Below are 21,957 nucleotides of genomic sequence, written 5' to 3' on the forward strand. Positions count from 1 at the left end.
TTGGAGCCGGCATGTCAACAGAGGAGAGAGCCGTGATGGAGAGGGACCCGGCCTCGTAGGAGGTCCTAAGCTTCGCGGAAGAGGAAAGAGGGTGGTTTCTTAGAAGACGAGCTCCCCCAGCTGCGTGTCAGGGCGAAAGGCAGCAGGAACAGAGGTGGGCAGGCCCGGGAGGGTTGTGTACAGGAGGCACTGGGCACCATGCGTGTTCTGAATTGTCAGGTGCCTGCTGGGGGGAGGGGCAGATGAGACCCAAGGGGACAGCAGGAACTTGAAGGACATTGGGAGCTGCCAGAGGGCTTTGAGCAAGGGGAGAAGACGACCCTCACCTGTCCTGGGTCCTGCAGAGGTCAGCCTGGCAGCAGTGGGGCAGGGCAGGTGGAAGGAGCTGGACTGGCAGCCAGGAGGCTGGGAGGAGAGCAAAGCTGTGGTTCCCGTAAAAGCACGGTGGCGGCAGTATTAGGTCAGGGTGGCCGCAGGGTCAGGGTGATTAGAAGATAAATTTGGCCAGTTGTAGGCGTTCCCGTCGTGACGCAGTGGTTAACGAATCTGACTAGGAACCATGAGGTTGTGAGTTCGGTCCCTGCCCTTGCTCAGTGGGTTAACGATCCGGCGTTGCCGTGAACTGTGGTGTAGGTCGCAGACGCGGCTCGGATCCTCTGTTGCTGTGGCTCTGGCGTAGGCAGGTGGCTACAGCTCCGATTGGACCCCTAGCCTGGGAACCTCCATATGCCGTGGGAGCGGCTCAAGAAATGGCAAAAAGACACACACACACACACACAAAAAAAAAAAAAAATTGGCCAGTTGTGGGGGAGGAGGAAGAAGGAGTTGACTGACCACCACCAGTCTTGTAGCATCTACACTGGGGGATAGCAAGTCCTAGAGGAGGGAGCCAGTGCGGGGTGATGGGGGCGACCTCAGGCCTGCCCAAGCTGAGGACACAGGGAGGTGCCCACGGAGTACATGTCTGAAAGCTGAGCAGAGAGACCTGGCCAGGCCTGGATTGAGAGCCATCTGCCACCAGGCCGTTGACCATCGGGGGAAGAGGATGGAGACTGTGACCGGCAGTGAATGGGGAACGAGGGCCACGAAGCATTCCAGGTCCCATGAGGAAGGAGGACCCCAAGTCAGAGTGGACTAGTTGGCTGGGGAGCGAATGGCGTGGGAGGCAGCCACCTCGGGCGGGGAGGGGTGGGAGCTGAGGAGGTGAGGGTCTCAGAGAAGGGGCTTCCTGGGTGGGGCCCAGGGCACTTAGCCCGTCTGCTCCACTTCCAGATTTGGCAGCAAGGAGGAGTACATGTCGTTCATGAACCAGTTCCTGGAGCACGAGTGGACCAACATGCAGCGCTTCCTGCTGGAGATCTCCAACCCGGAGACCATCTCCAACACAGCCGGCTTCGAGGGCTACATCGACCTGGGCCGTGAGCTCTCCAGCCTGCACTCGCTGCTCTGGGAGGCCGTCAGCCAGCTGGAGCAGGTGCCTATCCGCACAGGGCCGAGACAGGGCAGAGGGGGCGCTGGAGGCTGCGCCTCCTCCCACAGTGTAACCACAGAGGTCAGAGGGTTCACCTGTGTGGCGTGGATCAGCAGCCCTGCCCGAGCCCTGTCGGCACACACCAGGGGATCTCGGGGCCACTTCCTTGGTGGGGACGCTATGTCCACTCGCCCGGAGAACCCACTCTGTGTGCTGGGGCTGCAGCTGTGTCTGCACGCACACTGCATCACATGGGTGGAGTCCACAGGTGAAGGTGTGCTCCCTACCTGTAAGAAATGTGATCGAATTTAGCTGCTTCTCCGAAAATGTCTTTGCTCTGGGTTTTAAGTTCACTGATATGAAAAAGATAGACTCTGAAGATACTGCACCTCAACATGTCAGGCAGGATATTACAAACCTTTCCAGAACTGCCCTTGACCATCAGCTGAAATGGTTATTTCCTAGACCCCCGGACCTTGCTGCAGCCACCTGGAGGGGAGCCTTTGTGGCCTGGGGCTCCACTACCCCCAGCGGCCCCAGCCCACACAGCTAACAGGTTCTTGGCAGCAAGGGCTGGGCCTCCCAGGATCCACATCCAGAGCATCTGTTGCTTCCCAGGGCTCTGAGATCATCTTACAAAAGTAGCTACTGCTGAGGCAGGGCTGGAAGGCTCCCTGCTCCTGTCCCATCCCTACAGGTGACCACTCAGGGCTCTCTGGTGTTCAGCCTTCTGGATATATCTGTGCATATGTTAAGTACACATAGGCAGAGTTCTTTCCCTTTTTTGTTAAAGGGAGAACTGTGCGTGCCATGTGTGTTTCTCACTTCTCTGTTGTGGGCGTCTTTCCACCACAGTACATGCTGCATCTTCACTGTGACCTTTCTAATGGCCACAGGCTGTCCAGTCATATGACTGCACCGTTTATGTCTCTGGACACTCAGATCAGTCCCAGCTTTTTCACTACAAACAGATGCTGTTGCAGTCATTTCTGTTCCTTTATGTCTGTTGCCCTTTGGCTGCAAGAGACCCAGGAGGGAGAAATGGAAATGAGGTCAAGTCCCTTTCCTCCACTGCTGCCAGCACTGGTCACTCTGCTGTCACCACTTAGCCCCTGTGCCAGCCACCGTCCTCCATATCTGTGTGGCCAGGCAAGAGGTAGGGAAGACGGTCAGCAGCCGTCACAGCTGACAGCGTTGAAGCAGGATTTAAAATTGAGCTGTTGGCTGCTCACGTCTCTTCTCTTTTGACCATGTGAGTTATTTCTTTTTGCACAAAACCCTAGGTGGAAGCCGGGCGTTAAGCAGGTGAAGGCAGAGTCCCTTTTCCCCAGCCTAGAACCTTTAGCACCACAGTCTGAACCAGGGCAGTGAGGTTCAGATGAACCCAGGCACTACGCTGTGCCTGACCAGCCATGTGTAATCTGTCTAGTGGTGCCTGCTCCATGCCTGGGCCATCGCCATGGGGGCTCAGGTGTTAAGGTGGGTCCAGCCCACCCTGTGGAGTAGGTGACTTGACGGGGCAGCGTCCCAGAAGCCTCTCCAGTGGGAGGTGTAGGTGGGGAACTTCTAGGGTCCCCCATGGCCTTTCCTCTCTGGAGGGCACCAAGGTGGGACCAGTGAGGGTGGAGGGTTTGGACAAGGTGAGCATTTCTCCCCATGGACCTCCCCGTCTTGTCCCAGAAATGTCTGGGGAACTGGTAGGAATGTAATTTGAGGCTCATTCCCCGCTTCCCAGACCTGCTGGATTTGACTGCAGGGCGGGGCGGCGGGCCTGCATTTCTGACTCCTCAGCACTTTTGAACACAGTGGCTGCAGTGGATCACACCTGCCTGTTGCTCTGTCTTTGCAGAGCATTGTATCCAAACTGGGGCCTCTGCCACGAATCCTAAGGGATGTCCACACAGCGTTGAGCACCCCAAGCAGTGGGCAGCTCACAGGGACCAACGACTTGGCCTCGACGCCTGGCTCTGGCAGCAGCAGCATCTCAGCTGGACTTCAGAAGATGGTGATTGAGAACGATCTCTCTGGGTAAGAATTGTCAGGCACGCCTCGAGTTGTGGGGTTTACCGGTAAGCCCATCTGCGTTCTCATTTGGGGAGGAGGATACCTCCACAGGTGTTTATAAAACAAGCCGGATGAGACTCAGTGTGTTCTACAGGCCCTAAGTGATGAACTTCTATTTGGGAAAAATCAGAGAAGGCTTCCTGGAGGAGGTGGTGCTACAGTTTTGAGCTTTTTTGGAAAAGTAACATTTCCATTAGTAGAAAAGGCATTCTAGGTATAGGGACCAGCACAAACAAAGCCTAGAGAAACGACACCTTCTGTTGAAGAACAATTGCGGTTCCCCACCACTTGTGCATCACTGGTTTGTGAGTTAAAAATACCTGTTTCCTCATATTTCCTATACGTGAATCATAATCGCCACAAGTGGTGCACAAGGGTATATGTTTCCAGGAGGTGCTCAGGTGACTCTGCAAGGCTTAGAGACCGGGAGCCCCAGAAACTAGAGAGATGCTGAGGCCCAGCCCCCTGAGCCCCCAGCCCTGGGGCAAGAGCCTGTAAATCAAGCACATGTACACACAGTGGAGGGAAAGGCAAGTGTTCTCAAGTGTTGACATCAAAATGAGGACATTCCTTCAAAAGCCCTGGCATATACACTGGACTGTTCATGCCCCATCATACCTTCCGCTCCTCTCCCAGGGCCATCTGGGACCCGCTAGCAGGCATGAGGGTGGAGCAGCAGAGGTGGGAGCTGTCTGACTCTGGGCTGGTGGCGGCAGCAGCAGCAGCAGCAGCAGCAGTAGGCTTTTAGCAGGCAAGGGCATTGAGTCAGGGCCTGGGGTGTGGCGCGTGGGACTGGAGGCCCAGCAGGAGGGCGGAGATGCGGAGACCTGACACCCTTCCCGCATCCCTCTGAGTCTTGAGGGGGGCTGTTCATACAGCCTTTCAAATGAAGCAAAGCAAGAGTTCAGATGGGGACCTGCTTTGCCCTAGAGGTGGCTGGGCACATGGGTTCTTAAGAGACCTGACGTGGGCATGTGGCAGGATGGCCAGGCTCATGGTTGGTCTGGGTTTCTCCCAGCTCCGCCTGCTGCTCTTGTCCACTTCTCAGCCCACCAGTGCTTTGGCCCTGAGTGGTCGCAGCCTGCCTGCCTAAGTCCCATCACTTGGGGCCTGGCACTTCCTCTTCCAGCCCAGGCTAAGCCATACTCTATACCAAGCCCACGCCGAACCCATAAGTTCTTGCTGCCTCCCGCCCACACTGAGCCCTGTTCCCCCCACATCCCTCCCTCCAAAGCCCACCTGGCCCCACCACGTGCCTTCTTGCAAGGAGCTGGCTTCCAGGTGGGGTCCGGAGTGGGGCCGGAAGACCTCTCGGGGGGCGGGGGGGGCCACTGCAGGTGCAGACCCTCCCTGCCTGAGTCATTCCTGGAGGATCCTCCTGACTCCTTGTTTTTGCCAGAAACTCCAGCCCCCGCCTGCCAGTCAGACAAGGGGTGGCAGCAGGAGGCTTCAGCAAGAGGCTTTGCTCAGTGCAGGCCCCCACTCAGGTTATCAGTCTGATTAGGAACAAGAGGGAAGAGGCAGAACCTTTGTGGCTTTGAAGTTGGGGTTCTCAGTGCAGGATGCTTGGAGGGCAGAGAGCCACTGCGTTTTGGGTTTGGGTTTAGCTAAGGGGAATTTTCCAGAACACTCCAGGCCCCAGAACTCACGGCCCCAAGATGCAGCCGAGCAGGGGACAGGCCTGCCAAGCAGCTTGGCCTGGCGCTGGCAGCACTGGCTCCTAGAGCAGAGGTTCCGTGGAGGAGCCGCCTCGGCCCTCCTGGTGGCTTCTTCCAGGGTCAGCTGCCCCAGCTGTGGTTTGGTTTTGCGGCTGGGCCACTGGTCCCCAGGACTCTCCCACTCTTGCCGCCTCTGCACCTCCCCTCCCCCGCCTTCCCTCCCCTCCCCCCTCTCCCCCAACCCTGGCTCAGGCCGCTGGGCGGCAGGTTGGTGGGGGCTGTCAGTCGGGACCGCCTCGGCCACATTCACAGTTTTTCTCTTCCCCCTTCTTTCCCTGTGTGTGCTTGTCTCCCTGCAGTCTGATAGATTTCACCCGGTTACCGTCTCCAACCCCCGAAAACAAGGACTTGTTTTTTGTCACAAGGTCCTCCGGGGTCCAGCCCTCACCTGCCCGCAGCTCGAGTTACTCCGAAGCCAACGAGCCCGATCTTCAGATGGCCAACGGTGGCAAGAGCCTGTCCATGGTGGACCTCCAAGACGCCCGCGCGCTGGACGGGGAGGCGGGCTCCCCAGCAGGCCCCGACGCCCTCGCCGCCGATGGGCAGGCGCCCGCCGCTCAGCTGGTGGCTGGGTGGCCGGCCCGGGCAGCCCCAGTGAGCCTGGCAGGGCTGGCCACTGTGCGGCGGGCAGGCCAGACGCCCACCACACCGGGCACCTCGGAGGGTGCACCAGGCCGGCCCCAGCTGTTGGCACCGCTCTCCTTCCAGAACCCTGTGTACCAGATGGCGGCCGGCCTGCCGCTGTCTCCCCGCGGCCTCGGTGACTCGGGCTCCGAGGGCCACAGCTCCCTGAGCTCCCATAGCAACAGCGAGGAGCTGGCGGCTGCCGCCAAACTGGGAAGTTTCAGCAGTGCCACCGCCGCTGCTGCTGAGGACCTCGGACGGCGCCCTGGGGAGCTGGCGCGGAGGCAGATGTCGCTGACTGAGAAGGGCGGGCAGCCCACGGTGCCCCGGCAGAACAGCGCCGGCCCGCAGCGGCGGATCGACCAGCCGCCACCCCCCGCCCCCACCACCACCTCCTGCCCCAAGAGGCCGGACGCCACCCACCCTGCTGAGCACCCTGCAGTACCCACGGCCCTCAAGCGGGACCCTGGCATCGGCCTCGCCCGACTGGGCTGGCCCCGGAGCCCGGCTGCGGCAGCAGTCCTCCTCCTCCAAGGGCGACAGCCCCGAGCTGAAGCCTCGTGCGGTGCACAAGCAGGTCAGTGCTGCCGGTGGAGGGTAGGCTGGGCTCTGCCGCCTGGGGGGTGGTCGGACCCCTTGTCGTGCTGTTCCTCCCGGTCATGTCATCGCCACCCACACCCAGCTGCCATCCCATGCTGAATGATGTCACACTCGGCCCCATCCCACCCTCTGCCCCCGGCCTTACTGGCCCCGGCCTAAGTCCTCTGAACCAGGGACACTTCGACCCGAAGATCCCTCTGCCAGTTCCCTTAGAGAAAGCTGGGGTCAGGGACAAAGGTGGAGGAGTCCATCTCCAGTTCCAAGCCTGTTAAAGCCCCGCCCAGGGTAGGAGTTGACTTGGCCCCCCTGTCTCCCCTCCTCTTCTGAGCTGGCCTCCAGGTTCTGCACGCAGTGCGGATGACAGATGTGCTGTGGGCTGGACACCAGCCCGCTGGGCCAAGCTCCCCTGCTCTCACCTGGGTGGCAGAGAGCCCCCCCACCCCCACCCCCCCCGGGAGGCCACCCGGACTCTTGACTCTGCCACGGGCTGCTGCCCAGGAGTTTGGAATTCCCTGGGCCAGGGGCTGCCTCAGAGGTGCCCAGTAGGCCAAAGACCCCCTCTGAGCCACGCATCCCTGTGGCTCACCCGGGACCACTCCCCACCCCTCTCCAGCCCCTCACAGCTCTGTTTCATCGCAGGGCCCTTCACCCGTGAGCCCCAATGCCCTGGACCGCACGGCCGCCTGGCTCTTGACCATGAACGCGCAGTTGTTAGAAGACGAGGCCCTGGGCCCAGACCCCCCCCACAGGGATAGGCTAAGGAGTAAGGAGGAGCTCAGCCAAGCCGAAAAGGTAACGCCAGACCCTGGCAGTTGGGGCTGCCTCCCCGAGGTTGCTGGCAGAATTCCTCCCCCCCCCCCCGGAGCCCAGACTCTGGGGCACTGCTTGTTCCTGAAAGTGGCCAGTTCCCTCTCTGCGCCTGGTCCCACACGAGGACGGGAGTCAGTGGAATTTGACCTCAGGTTTCCTCTATGGGCTGCCTCTGTGATTCACCTAGGAATTGTGTGGAACCTGGGACCTGAGGAGAAGGCAGGGCTTGGAGGAGCCTCATGCACAAAGAGGCAGAGGCACGGGTGCCCGAGGCAGCAGGGCAAGGCACCCCAGCCAGGCCCCTGGAGATCGTGCCTGCCCATGGCCCGGCTCTCCTCCAGTCCCTGTCTCCACCAGGTCTGGGAGGAGGCCAGGGAGGGATGATGTCAGATTGCTGCTGAGATGTTTTCTTCCTGCCAGGAGAAAAATACTGGTTCTAAAACATCCAAATCCCACCCTCGCTACACAGCACTTGGTGGGCAATGGCATGCTTCACTCTCCAAAGTCCTTTTGTTACTACGGCAGCTGCCCATGCCCCACGGCTGGTTCTTATCTCCTCCTGGAGGCCAAAGCCCCGGTTGACACAGGACCAGTGCAAGGCCCCCCCAGAACAGCTGCCACCTCCTTCCGTCACCGTGGGTGCCCTCACCTCTCTTGGCCCCAGGAAAGCCCTCCCCTCCCTCCCCCCGAGCCTGGGGCCAGGTCCATGTCCATGCTGCATCCTGCCTTCTCTACCATCCCCTGGGTCCACTGCCTCCACCTGCTTTCGCCATTATTACGGGAAGGGGACCAGGGGACGTGGGCATGCTGCTCCAAGGGCTGGAGTTTGGCTGGGAGCAAGGAGGGCCAGCCTCACCCAGCCTCTGCGCCTTTGACCCTATGTTCCATCTATAGAATTGCAAGGATTTTCTAAACAATTTCAAGGGTCAGGCTGCAGCTGGGGTGTCCTCTTTCCTTGTTCCTTGGGCAGATGAGCGCTGTTTCTCTGCTCTTTTTGCTATTAACCCTCACGGCAAACTGGAGTTCCCTGGTCCTGCCTCAGTCATCCCGCCTCTGTCCGGGAGGGCCCTCCCAAGCCCTCTCCGAGCAAAAGAGCCAGGATGGGGCTGTCCCCCTGGAGCTGGGCTCTGCTCTGGGGTCCGCTTTGCTTCAGAAATTAGACTTGCTGCCCCCTGACCCTTGGGCAGTCGCTTGCTCATGAGTGACTTGGGCTCCCACTGCCCGAGACTCCAGGAGAGGCTCTCCTGCCTCCCCCATCCGCGTATTCTCACGGCTCCCGGCCCCCAACGCCTTGATTCCAGTGTTGACCCTGCCTCACCCTGTGTCCAGCACAGCCTCCCAGCTCACTGCTTCTCTTGCCACTTTACACACCCCTCCTCTTCCCCAAAGACCGAGTGCTGGGCCGAGCCAGACCCAGAAAGCCCGGGACCGCTCCCATGCAACTTGCCACAGCAGACGAGGCTGGGAAACTAGGATCTCGCCCCCATGAGTCAGTCGCTCTCCTCCCCTCGTGATTGGGTCACTCATTTTCTGGGCCTCAGTTTCCCCTCCTGTAGAGCCCCCGCCTCTCAGTACCGGCAGATCGCCTTCATGTACTCAAGAGGTCTTTAACCTCTGTTGATAACGAAAAGCCCAAGAGCCTTATTCAGAGATCTGGGTGTGCGTCCTTTTCTCCCTCATACCTGTAGGGTCAGGTTGCAGGGTGGGAGAGCCTCGGCCAGGGGCACAGGAGATGCTCTGTGGGCATCTCCCCACTGTGTGAGGTGGGCCAGGCTGGTGACGGCCCCTGGGGCATCCCGAGCTGGGCTTCCCCCCCCCACCCCCAACCCTGTGCCCCTGCTCGGGCTCACGACGCTGTGCTCTCTGTCCTGGGTGCTGTGCCCGTGGCACGCTGCCCTCCTGGCAGGACCTGGCAGTGCTTCAGGACAAGCTGCGAATCTCCACCAAGAAGCTGGAAGAGTATGAGACCCTTTTCAAGTGCCAGGAGGAGACCACCCAGAAGCTGGTGCTAGAGTATCAGGCACGGCTGGAGGAGGGCGAGGAGCGGCTACGACGGCAGCAGGAGGACAAGGACATCCAGATGAAGGGCATCATCAGCAGGTGGGGTGGCCTGTCCTGCTCCGGCCCCAGTTCTGGCCCCGCAGGCACAGAGGGGCAGGCCTGCGCCCTGTCCTCCAGGAGGCCTCAAGGGTGGAGGATGAGCCAGGCGTGGAGAGAGAAGGTGTCCCAGGCAGTGGGGACAGCATGGCACAGGCCTGGAGCCCACACAGGACAGTGTGGGGGTAGAGTGTGAAGGTGGCCTGGCAGAAGGGAGCTCAGCCAAGGAGCTCGCAGAGGGCCTGGGGCCACTGGAGGTAGGAGTTTCCTTGGTGAGCTTGGGAGCCTGATGGGAGTGCCAGTAAAAACACCAAGGACCCAGTCCAGGGCAGGAAAAGTAGGAAAGAATGTCAGTCACATGCAGTTGGGCGAAGGTGGGAGGTGAGAGAGAATTAGACAGAATAACCTGTAGGTTTTTACCGGGAGCATCCAAATGGGTCATGGTGCCAGTTACTGAGGTGGGGGACTTTGGAAGAAGATCACTGGATGGAGAGGGAGCGAGAGGATGCTGGTTTTGGATATGTTGAGTTTTAAGGTGCCTGTGGGTTGTGCAGGAAGATTTCCGGGGGGACCACTGACTTGCGTGCCGACTCTCACCTTTATTGGTGGCTTATCTTTATTTGTGTTGATTGCTCTCTCTCTCTGCCCACGGGTAGAGGATACCCCCTCCTGCATGTCTGCAAGCAGGGAGCATAGTCAAGGTGGAGCATCCAGGTCCCGCTTGTGGAGTTTACTTCCTTATGACAGTGATACCAGGTGCAAGAGGAGACAGTGTGGATTTACAGCTAGTTTGTTTACACGGGGCAAGAGCCTGTCATCAGGCTAGATTTGGCAGGTATGCCAAGCCAGAATGTTCCTCCACCTGGCTTCCTGCGTTGTCCACTGTAAAAATCCTTCCTTAATGCCTCTTATTTAGACCACCTGTTTCTCTGCTCCTAATTATTGTTTGCTTGATTTACTTACGGGTTGGTTCTTTATAAAACGGTTAGCATGAGCAGAGGGCCTATAACCAGGGTGACTAGAAACCCACTGTTCACTTGACTGCCAGCTCTGCTCTTGGCTCACTTTGTGGTTCCAAGAAAGGAAACATTTTTCAACCAGAGGACCTCCTCCTCCTCATTCAGTTTATTCTTTTCTTTTCCTTTTTTTTTTTTTTTTTGTCTTTTTGCCTTTTGTAGGGCCACCCCCGCGGCGTATGGAGGTTCCCAGGCTAGGGGTCCAAGCAGAGCTGTACCCACCGGCCTACACCAGAGCCACAGCAACATGGGATCCGAGCCGCATCTGCGACCTACACCACAGCTCACGGCCACGCTGGATCCTTAACCCACTGAGCAAGGCCAGGGATCGAACCCACAACCTCATGGTTCCTAGTCAGATTCGTTAACCACTGTGCCACGACGGGAACTCCTCTCATTCTGTCTATTCTCTTGAGAGGTGCATGCTCTCCTGAATTTCATGGCTTAGCATTTATTTTCACTAACCAATCCTGTGTATTTCCTCCCTACTATCAGTGTCAATTGGGCCCACTTGGTTGATAGTGTTGTTTGTGTCTTGTGTAGCCAGAGTGGCTTTTCTGTGTACATTTACTATACTTTTATCAGTTGTTGAGAAAGGGGCGTTGAAGTTTCTAATCATAACGATGGATTCATTTCTGTTGGTTTTGCTTTATGTGCACAGAAACTATTTTTAGATGCACGTAGGCTTGTTATGTGCAATTGATGAACTGACCTCTTTATCACTATAAAATCACCTTCTCTATCCCTCATAATACTCCTTGGTCTGAAGTCTACTTTGTTGGATATTAATACAGCTGTCCTTTCTTTTGATTAGTATTAGCTTGGTATATCCTTTTCATCCTTCCCTTTTAACCCAATTCTGTCCTTCTATGTAAAGTGAGTTTCTGTTCCAGATACTTTCTTGTTCTTGCTTTTTGTCTAATCTGACAGTTTCTTCCTTTTAATTGGAAAGTGTAGATGATTTTACATTTAATGTAATTGTCAATATAATTATATTTGAACCCGTTACTTCGCTACGTGTTTTCTATCTCTGTACTGTTATCTGTTCCTTTTCCTGTCCTCTTTTGGATTGAATATTATGATTCCATTTTATCTCCTTTATTGGCATATTAGCTATATCTTGTTGTCACCTTAGGGCAGGGATTGGAAACTTGCTGTAGAGGGACAGATAATAAATATTTTAGGCTTTGCAGGCCATACAGAGTCTATCACAGCTATGAAAATCTCCTCTTTTAGCAGGTGTATGTGTGTGGTGTGACTATTACTGAAATTAGCAGTTGGCCCACTCTAGCCCTTATCCTAGCTGTAACAGGAGGGACTCGGATATTATCTTTGTTCCTCTGAACTTCATGTATCTTTTTTCTCTGGCTGATTTAAAGATTTTTTTTTTCCTTTATCATTGATTGTCAGCAAGTTTGATTATGATGTGCCTTGGCATATTTTCTTCCTGTTTTTTGGACTTGTTAAGCTCCTGGATCTGTGGAATACAGTTCTGCCTCCCCAGTCTGGTTTCTGGGACTCTTATTGCACGTATGTTAGGCTGCTTTATGTTGTCCCATATTCTGCTGATGCTGTGTTGTTTTCTTTCATTTTTTGTGTTTTATCTTAGGTTGTTACAGTCTCTTCACATTCACTAATTGTTCCTTCTTCAGTGTCTAATCGATTAATCCTATCCAGTAAATTTTCATTTCAGGTTTTTTTTTTCCCCTTTGGCCTCTAAGCTGTCAGTCTGGTTTAAATCCCACCCATTTTTCTTCTCATGGTGCTCACACTTTCCTGTATTTTCTTGACTATTTTGCATATATTTGTAGCAGTTGTTTTAAGGTCCTTGTCTACTGATGCTATATCCTCTGATATTTTTGAATCTGTTTTTATTGATTTTCTTCCTGGTTGTGGGTTATGTTTGCCTACTTCTTTACGTGCTCAGTGATTTTTGGTTGGACGCCAGACATTGTCACTTTTCCACAGCTGCTGGATGTTTTGTGTTCCTTTTAGTATTTGGGGGCTTCGTTCTGGGACACAATGAGGTTAAAAGAATCAGTTTGATTCTTCTGAGGCTTGCCTTCAAGCTTTGCTGGGGTGGGTCCTGGCTGGTCTTTAGGCCTATTCTGGCGCCACTGTAGAGCAGTTTCGTGGGGGAATCCGGGGGGTCCACTTGATGCCTCCTTTGTTAGTACATTTTTTTCCCTACGGCCTGGAAGGATCATAACTGTCCTTGGGGTTGTTCTGTGTACTCCTTTCCAATGGTTTTTGCCCCAGCCTGGCTATTTTCTCACAAATGTGCAGACCAGTCCTCAGCCCAAGCCCACCAGAACCCTTTAGGAGCCAAGTGGTGTCCTGGCCCTACCCCGCCTGGTTCTCCCAGGGCCTCCTTGACCCCATATGGTCACTTCCTTCCTTTGCTTGCCTGGACACCCCCAGCAGTGGGCAGGGCTCACCTAGAGTTGCTCTTCCCTTAGGAGTCACTGTACTATACTGCCTGCTGTCCAGTGTCTAGAGACCTTTACTTCACACATTTTGTCCAGTTTTTGAGTTGTGTTTTTTTGTTTTGTTTTTTAATGACAGGAGGTTATTATCCAGTGCTTGTTATTCCACCATAGCTGGAAGCAGAAGTTTCTCCCTCTTCCTCCACATCTCCAGCCCCCTTCTTAGAGGCTTTGTTCAGTGTCTTACCTTTCTGTGACAGGGAACCCCTTGGCATGACCCCACACCCCTTCTTCCTCAACCCCCACTCCCATTGCCTTTTCATGACAGCCCTGGGTGGTACCTGCACCACTGACCTCCCTGCACATCTGGTGTGAGACGATCTAGGAGCTCGCCTGAGGGTTAGATGCTCCGCTGCGCTGCTCAAGCTGCGCAGGTGGAGACGGAAATAGAGCAGGAGGCGAGCCCGTCTGAGAAGAGGGTAGAGCAGGAAGAATGGAGGGCTGAGGGAGGCCCGTGGAGCCCTGATGTCTTTGGGGCAGAGGAGACAAGGCGTCTGCAGAGTCTGGGCATTAGGGTGCAGACCCAGAGGATGTGGGGTCTGAAGGCAAAAGGAAGGGGGGGGAAGAGGACAGCGATCAGCGTGGCTGAAGCATACACGAGGGACGAGAACGAGGCGGCCCAGAAGGGTCTCTCTAGATGGTGGTCCTCCCGTCTTCTCTGCCCGTCACCCCACCAGCACCCCTCGCTTGTCCAGTTCAGTGTGCGCTCCCACCCCCACCCCAAGGCAGCTACTTCCTGTTCTCTTCCCACAAACCCGAGCTTCCAGTGCAGGGTGTAGCCCCTGTCGCCCTGCCTGTGCCCCTGCTCCATGCAACTTCATCTTCCCGTGCCCGCCACGGCCTCCCTGAGTGCAGAGTGGGTGGAGGGAGCTCTAGAGCCTTCGGGGCCTTCATTTCCCAGTCAAACCACAGGCCTTAGCATGTTACACCTCCTGCCTGGCTCTGGAGTGTGGTGAGCATCTAACACCCACCCCCACCCCCTTGGCTCCTGAAAGAACATCAGGAAAGGGGCAGCCCCAGGGCCGTCTGGGGATCTGGGGACAGAATCTGGTGCGGGGTGGAATATAAGGCAGGAGCAGGCTCAGCCCACCTCGATTTTTGGGCCCTCCAGGCCCCACACCACCTCCCCGCTTGCTCCCTCAAATGCCAGGCTGACTGTCATTGTCTCTGGTGGCAGGTTGATGTCAGTAGAGGAGGAGCTGAAGAAGGATCACGCGGAGATGCAAGCAGCCGTAGACTCCAAACAGAAGATCATCGATGCCCAGGTGTGGGGCTCTGGCCTCTCGGTCAGGTGTTAAAGGACTGAGATAAGGAGGGGGTGACTTTAGCTTCTTCACATCCTCAGTCACACCCCACCGCAAAAGCTAAGGCTAGGAGACCAGGATCTCTGCTCCAGGAAGTCAGAGCTGAGGGTCTCAGTGGACCACAGGCTCACTAGGATAGGCTGTGAAAAGAGAGGGGGCAGTTAGGTGGGTACTGCCTTTCACTGGGAATTCTGACCAAAGAGTGGAAGCTGTTGGGAGGGGAACAGAGAGGGCTGGGGGACAGCCCAGGGACAGCAGGCTGGGCAGCTCTTATTCAGAGCTGTGGCTTCCCAACATAAGAGACTCTGGGCTCCAGTTTTCTACACCCACATTGCACCCTTGTCTCTCAAGGGCCAGGCCTTGCTCAGTCCAGAAACTGTGTGGGCTGACCAGGAGCTGTGACCTCTGTGTTATATTCAGACACACACACACACACACCTGCTCTCGGGGCCTCGAGGAGCTGGTGCCTGACACTGCTTGGGCTGCTCCATTTGTGTGAGAAGCAGGTGATGAGGTAGAAGCAGGAGGAGGGCAGGCTTGAGGAGGTCTTGGTCTGTGATGGCCATGCCACCTCCTCCCTAGCAGGACCTCGGTGCCTCTCCCACCGGGGTCCCCCAGGCCACCTTCCTCCCCTGTCCCAGCACTTCTTAAAGGCGTACACAGCCCCAGGGAGATCCCTTTGGCCCAGGAGCCCATCCCATGACCCTAGCTAACGCCCCTTTTGTCCACAGGAGAAGCGCATCGCCTCCCTGGACGCGGCCAACGCCCGCCTCATGAGCGCCCTGACACAGCTGAAAGAGAGGTACAGCATGCAAGCCCGTAACGGCATCTCCCCCACCAACCCCACCAAATTGCAGATTACCGAGAACGGCGAGTTCCGAAACAGCAGCAATTGTTAACCTGCCCGAGGAGAGGGAGGACTGTGGTGGCCCAGGGCGGGGTCTCGGCCTGGGGAGGAGCAGCCCCAGCGCAGGGGGCGAGAGGCCGAGGCTCGCCTCCCCCTCCACCCGAGGTCCAGGAGGCGGCCGCAGAGGGAGCCGCGAGAGACTGAGCAGCGAGAGCGGGGGCACCGGCCCGCTCCCCGAGAAGCGAGTTCGGTGCAGGCCAAAGAGACTGCAGGCTGGGGAGTGGGGACAGCCTGGGGGGGAGCAGGGGCCTGCCGCAGCGTGTCTCTGTTGGCGTTGAATGTGGCGTGGCGTGCATCACCTGGCCGAGTTCACCAACCCCTCCTCCCCAGGGAGGGAGCTGCCCGGAGAGGTGGCGGGTGGAAGAGCCCAGGGCCTGTTCGCGTGGCGTGTTCCCGTGGCTTCCCCGTGCCTCCTGCCCTGTGGGCCTGCCCCTCAGTTCCAGGAGCTGACTGTCTGCAGGCAGGGAGAGGGTGCGGGGGATGGAGCCACCAGAGTTCTGGGTCCCCACCCGTCTCCACCCTGAGCACCTGTCACTGCATGCGCGGGGACCCTCCCTGGCCGTGAGAAACCAAGGATTCACCCCCATACCTGTCCCAGACTCTCCACCTTCCCCCTTCTGCCCTCCCTTCCTAACCTGTTCTGCCACACAAACCCGCTGGGGATCACAGCCCTTTTTTATTCTGGGCCCTCGTACCTGCGGGCAGCTCCAGAGCCTCTGTCATTTGCCATGTGGGCGCGGGCTGATGCTCTGGGGCTCCCCCAGCCAAAGATCTGGGCAGAGTTGGCGCCGGAGGCACCGCGTGGTGCCTGCCCTTCTCTTGGAGCTAGTGTACCAGGGTGCAGTGGCCCCGCAGGGAGTGGCCAGCTGGTGCTGCCCCCGAGAGACAGGCTGAGCTGTCCTGATTGATGGTTAAAAAAAAATTCTAACACCCACAGGCCCTGAGAAGGTGGATAACTGTGATTTTTTTTCCTTTCACAGTATGCATTAGAAACAAAAGCCCGCTTGCTCGCTTGCTGGAACACAGGGGCCTTTTAAATTGAGCGTGCGCACTGCATGGGAAATAGCGGCCCTGGAGGATGTTAGACTTGCTCCCTCTCCAAGACAGCAGCAGCCTGCACCCGCCCGCGTGTGCGGCGGCCTCTGCCTCACCCCTCCCGGGCCCAGCCTCGGACCCAGGCGCTGCAGACAGGGGAGGGGCACACCCCAGCGCGGGGCCCACCCCCTCAGCGCTAGGCTATTCTGTAGCTGGTCAGCCCTCCCCGCCCCCCTTGTGGGACATAGGTGGGCAGGAGCTTGGGTCTCTCTTGTCCCTCCTGGGTCCCACCCCTGGCCCTGGGGAACCCCCCCCCGCCCCCCCCGGCAAGAGCTGGGGCGCTTGCCCCACAGGGGAGCTGGGCTGGGTCCGCTGTGGGAGCTGCCCCTTTTGCCTCAGCCCTACGAAGCTGAGGCCCTTTCTGCTCCTGGGGTTGGAGACTCCACTGGAAGAGGGGCGCGGGCGGAGTGGCCCACGTGCACCCCATCCTGGGCCTGTGCTCTGGGCAGGGCTCTTAGATGAAGCCCGCAGGTCCCTTAGGCCAGAGCCCTGCTGGTGGGGAGAGGGCAGGACCCCCTGGGGTCAGACCTCAGGAAGGAGGGCCTTGGGGCTGAGGCCCGGCCCCACTCCTCCGGCCGCAGGGGCAGGGCCTGGCTCAGCGACGCCCTCCTCTGGTTCAGTCTCGCCCCTGCTACCCAGTGCGCCCGCCCCTCCTCCCTCCCCCCTCCCCCACCGCTGCCTCGTCACGAGACCTCGGACCCAGCGCCTCTTAGCAATACAGGGGGAGGTTCCCAGGGCCTGGCCCTCGGGCTCAGGAGGCCAGCTGGGGCCGGTGCTGGCGGCCCTTGGCCTGGGTTGTGAGCTCTCAGGCCAAGAGCCTTACTTAGTGCAAAAACTGTAAAAGTGTACAGACTCTCCACAGATTTTTATCTGAATTGCAAGTCTGACAATTTTTGTAAATGTTCTTGGTGTTTGACTGTAATGTAACTATTTCAAAACCTAATGGTTGTACATAGTCCTTTAGTCCTGGTGCTGCCGAGGGCTGCCCGGGACCGCTGCTCTCCGATGGTTTTTATTTTATTTTTAATCTAGAGAACAGTATTGGGCAGGAGGCAGAGGTTGGGGATTTGGGCATGGGGGTTCGTCCCTGCTTGTGGCATTGATTTGTTGGCTTTGCGGCACGCTGTCGGGGTGAGGTGGGGACGTGTACTCACGTCCCAGAGGGCAGGTGGGCGAGGGAAGACAAGTCCCTGTTGGGGGGCCCCAGGCCCCAGGCCCAGCCTTGCTGGAGAAGGCTCTCCCCTCCCCTCTCCTGCCAACAGAGGCCTGACTTTTTTTGCTTGGCTTTCATGTTTAGGGTGAAGGAAAACTGCCAAACTTCCTATAAGCGAAGACTCTTTCTGACTGCCCAAAGGGGGGTGGGGAGCCAAGGCCAGAGCTCCAGGAGCCCCCACCCGGCAGGGCATCTGCCCCGGGTGCGCCCCCGCCCCCCACACCCCGTCTGTCTGCAGCAGGCAGACTGTCCAGGGAAACAGCCCCTCTTTTCTACACACTCAGCCCCAAGCTGCCCCCCGCCCCCACTCCACCTCCCTGCCCCCCCTTTTGTAAGTATGTGAAAAGGAAAAAATGCAAACGGAGTCCTGGCCGGAGCTCCTCCCTCCAGCTGTGACTCTATGTAATAATGTACAGAGAAAGTTGTTGGTGTTCTAAGACTGTGTGGCTGTGCAATTTCTGTACATTTGCAATTAGAAATATTAAAGATTTATTTAGCTATTTTAAGCCTGACTCGCCTCTCCCTTCACCTGTCTCAGGAGCTTCTCCAGGGGTGACTCTTGAGTTCTTTACGCAGGGACCCAGCCCTTGGTTGACCCTGGCGGCTGCTCTGGGCAGGGGCCCACCCCTCCACCTCCTCCGTGCAGCGGATGCCAGCTGCTGCCAGACCCTGCTCCAAGCACTTTCCCATCCCCTGAAATCTGACTCCAGGAGGGAAGAGAGGTTGGTCCAGGGAGGTCCTGGCTGAACTAGACTTAAAATCCAAACTTCTGATACGTGGGGAGCCCCAACACATGCACCAGAGGCAACTGTAAGGCTGAACCTAGGCCTTTGCTGGGAACAGGCCAGCCCCTGAGCTCCTTCAGCTGCACCCCTAGGTGCCATACCCCTGGTACCATAGTAACCCCTCAAGGTTAAAGCAGCCCCTTTTTACTCATGGGGGGACAAGTATAGGCCACAGCGTATCTCCTCAGAAACGACACAGACAAGGGGCCAGGGATACACCTGGTCAAATTGTTGGAGACGCTGCTCTATCATTTGCACAGGTGCCTCTGGCTCCTGCCAGGGTGGTACCGTCAGCATCCCCACAGAGAAGGCCCTGGGCTGCTCCTGTGCTTTCCCACGAAGCCAGGGGGCGGCTGATAGTATGGGGTGGGATGTAAGGGAGCCACGTGCCAGGGCCGGCTGCTGGCTGCCACTGGCCTAGTCTGCCCCTTGTCTGTGCCAGGGCTGCATTCTGCTCCCCAAGCCCTCCTCAACACTCAGCCAATAGGAAACACTGATCTCGCCCCGGCCCGCCCCTTGCCCCTCTGACTCTGCTCCTCCATCCCCCCCACCCGCCCAGCATCCTGGCCCCGCAGACTATCAATCTCCAGTGAGGACCCCTCCCCATCAAGCCCTCCTGCATCCACCTCACAGCATCACCGTCCTCGGACAGGTCCCTTCCTCCCAAACCATTGTGTCTTCGTAACCGTCATGCTTAGCCCCTGTGGTCTCCCCTCCCTCGGCCCTTCTCGCAACAATATACTCTGACCATGTCAGCCCTGGGTCCAGCCCAGGCTTTCAGGATGGCTGAGCACTGCAGGACAACAAAACACCTCAGACTCTGCCCTTGTGGGTGCCCTTCTCCCCTCCCCCAAAGCTCAGCCAAACGGGGACCTCTGCTCAGGCCCCCCAGCCAGACACACTCCCTGCTCCTAGAGTCACCTGCCTACCACACTAGGCGAAGATGCCAGCCATGACCCTCTGACCCTTCCCTGGCTCCCCACCAGCCAGGCGCCCCACCCGCACCCTCACTTCCTTCTGCATAGCAGCCGCAGGAGAGCAATTGGCCCCTATCCCTCCCCAGTCAGCCCCTGGCCAGCATTCTACTCCCACCCCTGCTGTCATGACACCTAACTCTTCAGCCCCTACCGTTCCTTTGCACAGCATTGAAAATACCAGGTCTCTGCATTTCCTGGTGCCTTAGAGCTTCAGGAGGTATTGTCACTACTGTGGTTTAAGTTAGATTCCTTGGCCTAGGAACTGCATGCCGTGGGCACAGCCAAATAAATTCAAAAAAGAATACCTAGTCTCCACCTGCTCCAGACTGGGCTTTCTTCCCTTCAGATAACATTTTTAAAATGTACTGCCTGCAGGGACCTGCCATCTCCACCTCTCATTCTTGCCCCAGCCCTCTATAATCTGGCTTGTCTCTCACACCATCACACCTTATTGCCAAACCCTGGGCCCCCTCCATGCTGCTTTAATTATTTTTTATTTAAAGTATAGTTGATTTACAATGTGCTCATCTCTGCTGTACAGCAAAGTGACATATATATATACACATATATATGGTTATATAACTGTGTGTGTGTGTGTGTATATATATATACGTGTGTGTGTGTGTGTGTATTTACACACACATTTTTTTTTTTTTTTTTTTAGGGCCACATCCATGGCATATGGAGGTTCCCAGGCTAGGGGTCGAATCAGAGCTGTAGCCGCCAGCCTACACCACAGCCACAGCAACGCAGAATCCGAGCCACATCTGTGACCTACACCATAGCTCACACCATAGCTGGATCCTTAACCCACTGCGCGAGGCCAGGGATCAAACCTGGGCCCTTATGGATGCTAGTCAGATTCATTTCCGCTGAGCCACGATGGAACACCCACCCACTCTTTTTTTAATATTATTTTCCATCATGGTCTATCCCAGGAAATTGGATGTAGTTCCTTGTGCTATACAGCAGGACCTTGTTTATCCATTCTAAATCCATGCTTCTGTTACCACTGACCCTGGTCCCCAAGCAGGTCCTTCTGCCTGGACAATGCCACAGAAACATAGAATTCAAGGAAATAGCGATGAATGGAACAGAAGAAAAAAATCACTTCATGTTGACAGAGGCATTTCTCATGAAGGTACAAAAGTCACGAACCTTCAAATGTGGATTAAGTAGCATCAAATAGAATGCAAGCAACTGCTGGAAAGGCAACGGGGAAAAAAAATTGGCAAAAATACAGTTGCATTTGAGACACGCACACCCCCAGTAATGGTTTATGACAGATCAAGAAGACAATAAGAACCCAGAGGGTTTTAACAATTAATAAGGTTTAACAAGCAGGGATGCATCAAGCTCTTACCCTAGAGAGAACACACCTTCTTTTCGAGGATACTTGGAACAGTACCCAGAGTTGACTGTATACATCGAGATACCAAAACCTCAAAAAGTTGGCCAGAAAAACAGTTTGGGTCACATTCTGCACCTTAAAGCAGTAAAACCAGAGCCCACTAATAGACATTTACTAAGAAGAAAAACTATCAGGAAGTTTCAAAAATAAATATTGAATCAGTCGGATTAGCTCTTTAAGAGAAGGAGGTCTTCTAATTAAATAGGGTATGTTGATGACATGCATTTCTCTCTTTTCCTCTGCAAACACCATGATACTGACAGGAAAGAACTAAAAAGATGATCACTCCTAAGGACAGAATTAGTGTGGGAAGAGATATCAGTGTATAAGAGAACTTGAAAAGCTTTGGCAGATGGAGGTTGATGAAAGCATGCCGACTGAATTAGCAGAGCAGAGGGAGAGATGAACCGAAAGCGAGCCCATCAACCCTAAGAGGCCCTGAGAGGCTTGGGGGTGGATGGGGGCAGCACGAGGGGAGGCAGAGCAAGGGCACCAGGTTGGAAAGGGGGGAACCAGACCCCAGCCTCCTCCCCCTGTTCTGCTCAGCCAGGAAACTCCTCTGGACTACCTCACCTCCTTGCAAGAAGCTAGACATGTATTCTCTGGAGGAATCGAACCAGGTAAGCTCCGGCAGAGCCGAGGGCTCTATGGGGTATAGGTCTGAAAGCAGGAGAAAGGACAAAGTGAACTTCTGCCCTGAATATTGCCCAGCCCACAGGTGCCTTCAGGGCTCCCAGAATGACCATGTCCCCCAGGTTAGCTGACTGGAACATTCTTTGGAAAAACTGGCTTCAGAGAAAAGACCTCCAGATACTTCCCAATACAGCGACTGCATCACTATAACAACATCCAGCAATGAATGCGTCCTGGGCCCGTGCACACACATGTGCAAAGAGCACAGCCAAGACTCCCCAGGCAGCCAAGGAAGCTTCCAGTGAATAAAGGAACCTAGACATGAATTTCCCCAAGCCTGTGCTTCATTAATGGCAATAATTCCCCCATTTGCAAATATAACAGCTAAAAAAAAGCAAGCAAGCTTCTAAAAGAAGCCAAATCAACCAGCCCATGAAAGGAAATAGGAACTAGAGATAATCTGGGAAAGGGCAGAGCATTAAAACAAAACAACAAAACCACACACACAGAGAAAAAAACAAAAACAAAAAACCAAACTATGATATCCTCAGGCATATAAAACAAGAATAGGATGCTATTAAAAAAAAAAAAAACTCAGATCATGAAATAGTTGCTATTAGATTTTTTTTCTACAAAAATAAAGTATCCAACAAAATTGATGGACTACAAAGTTGAAGTATTCTTCCAGAAAATAGAGCAAAATACACAAATAGAAAATGAGAGTGAGAGAGAAAAAATTGTAAAAG

At 55.9% G+C, this 21,957-nt stretch overlaps 1 protein-coding gene across 1 annotated transcript in view; it reads left to right on the forward strand.

Annotated features, from left to right (window-relative positions):
- The window catches only part of DAB2IP (DAB2 interacting protein), a 127,171-nt gene extending 109,260 nt beyond the window's left edge, over positions 1-17,911 (forward strand). The window contains 8 exon segments of the mRNA XM_047768317.1: positions 1,273-1,474; positions 3,321-3,499; positions 5,553-6,249; positions 6,251-6,454; positions 7,117-7,269; positions 9,194-9,387; positions 14,064-14,151; positions 14,922-17,911. Of these exon segments, the coding sequence (XP_047624273.1) occupies positions 1,273-1,474; positions 3,321-3,499; positions 5,553-6,249; positions 6,251-6,454; positions 7,117-7,269; positions 9,194-9,387; positions 14,064-14,151; positions 14,922-15,089 (1,885 nt within the window). The 3' untranslated portion in view covers positions 15,090-17,911.
- The last annotated feature ends 4,046 nt before the right edge of the window (positions 17,912-21,957 follow it).

This window comes from Phacochoerus africanus, chromosome 2 (assembly GCF_016906955.1).
Source record: "Phacochoerus africanus isolate WHEZ1 chromosome 2, ROS_Pafr_v1, whole genome shotgun sequence".
In the NCBI taxonomy this organism is placed as follows: domain Eukaryota; kingdom Metazoa; phylum Chordata; class Mammalia; order Artiodactyla; family Suidae; genus Phacochoerus; species Phacochoerus africanus.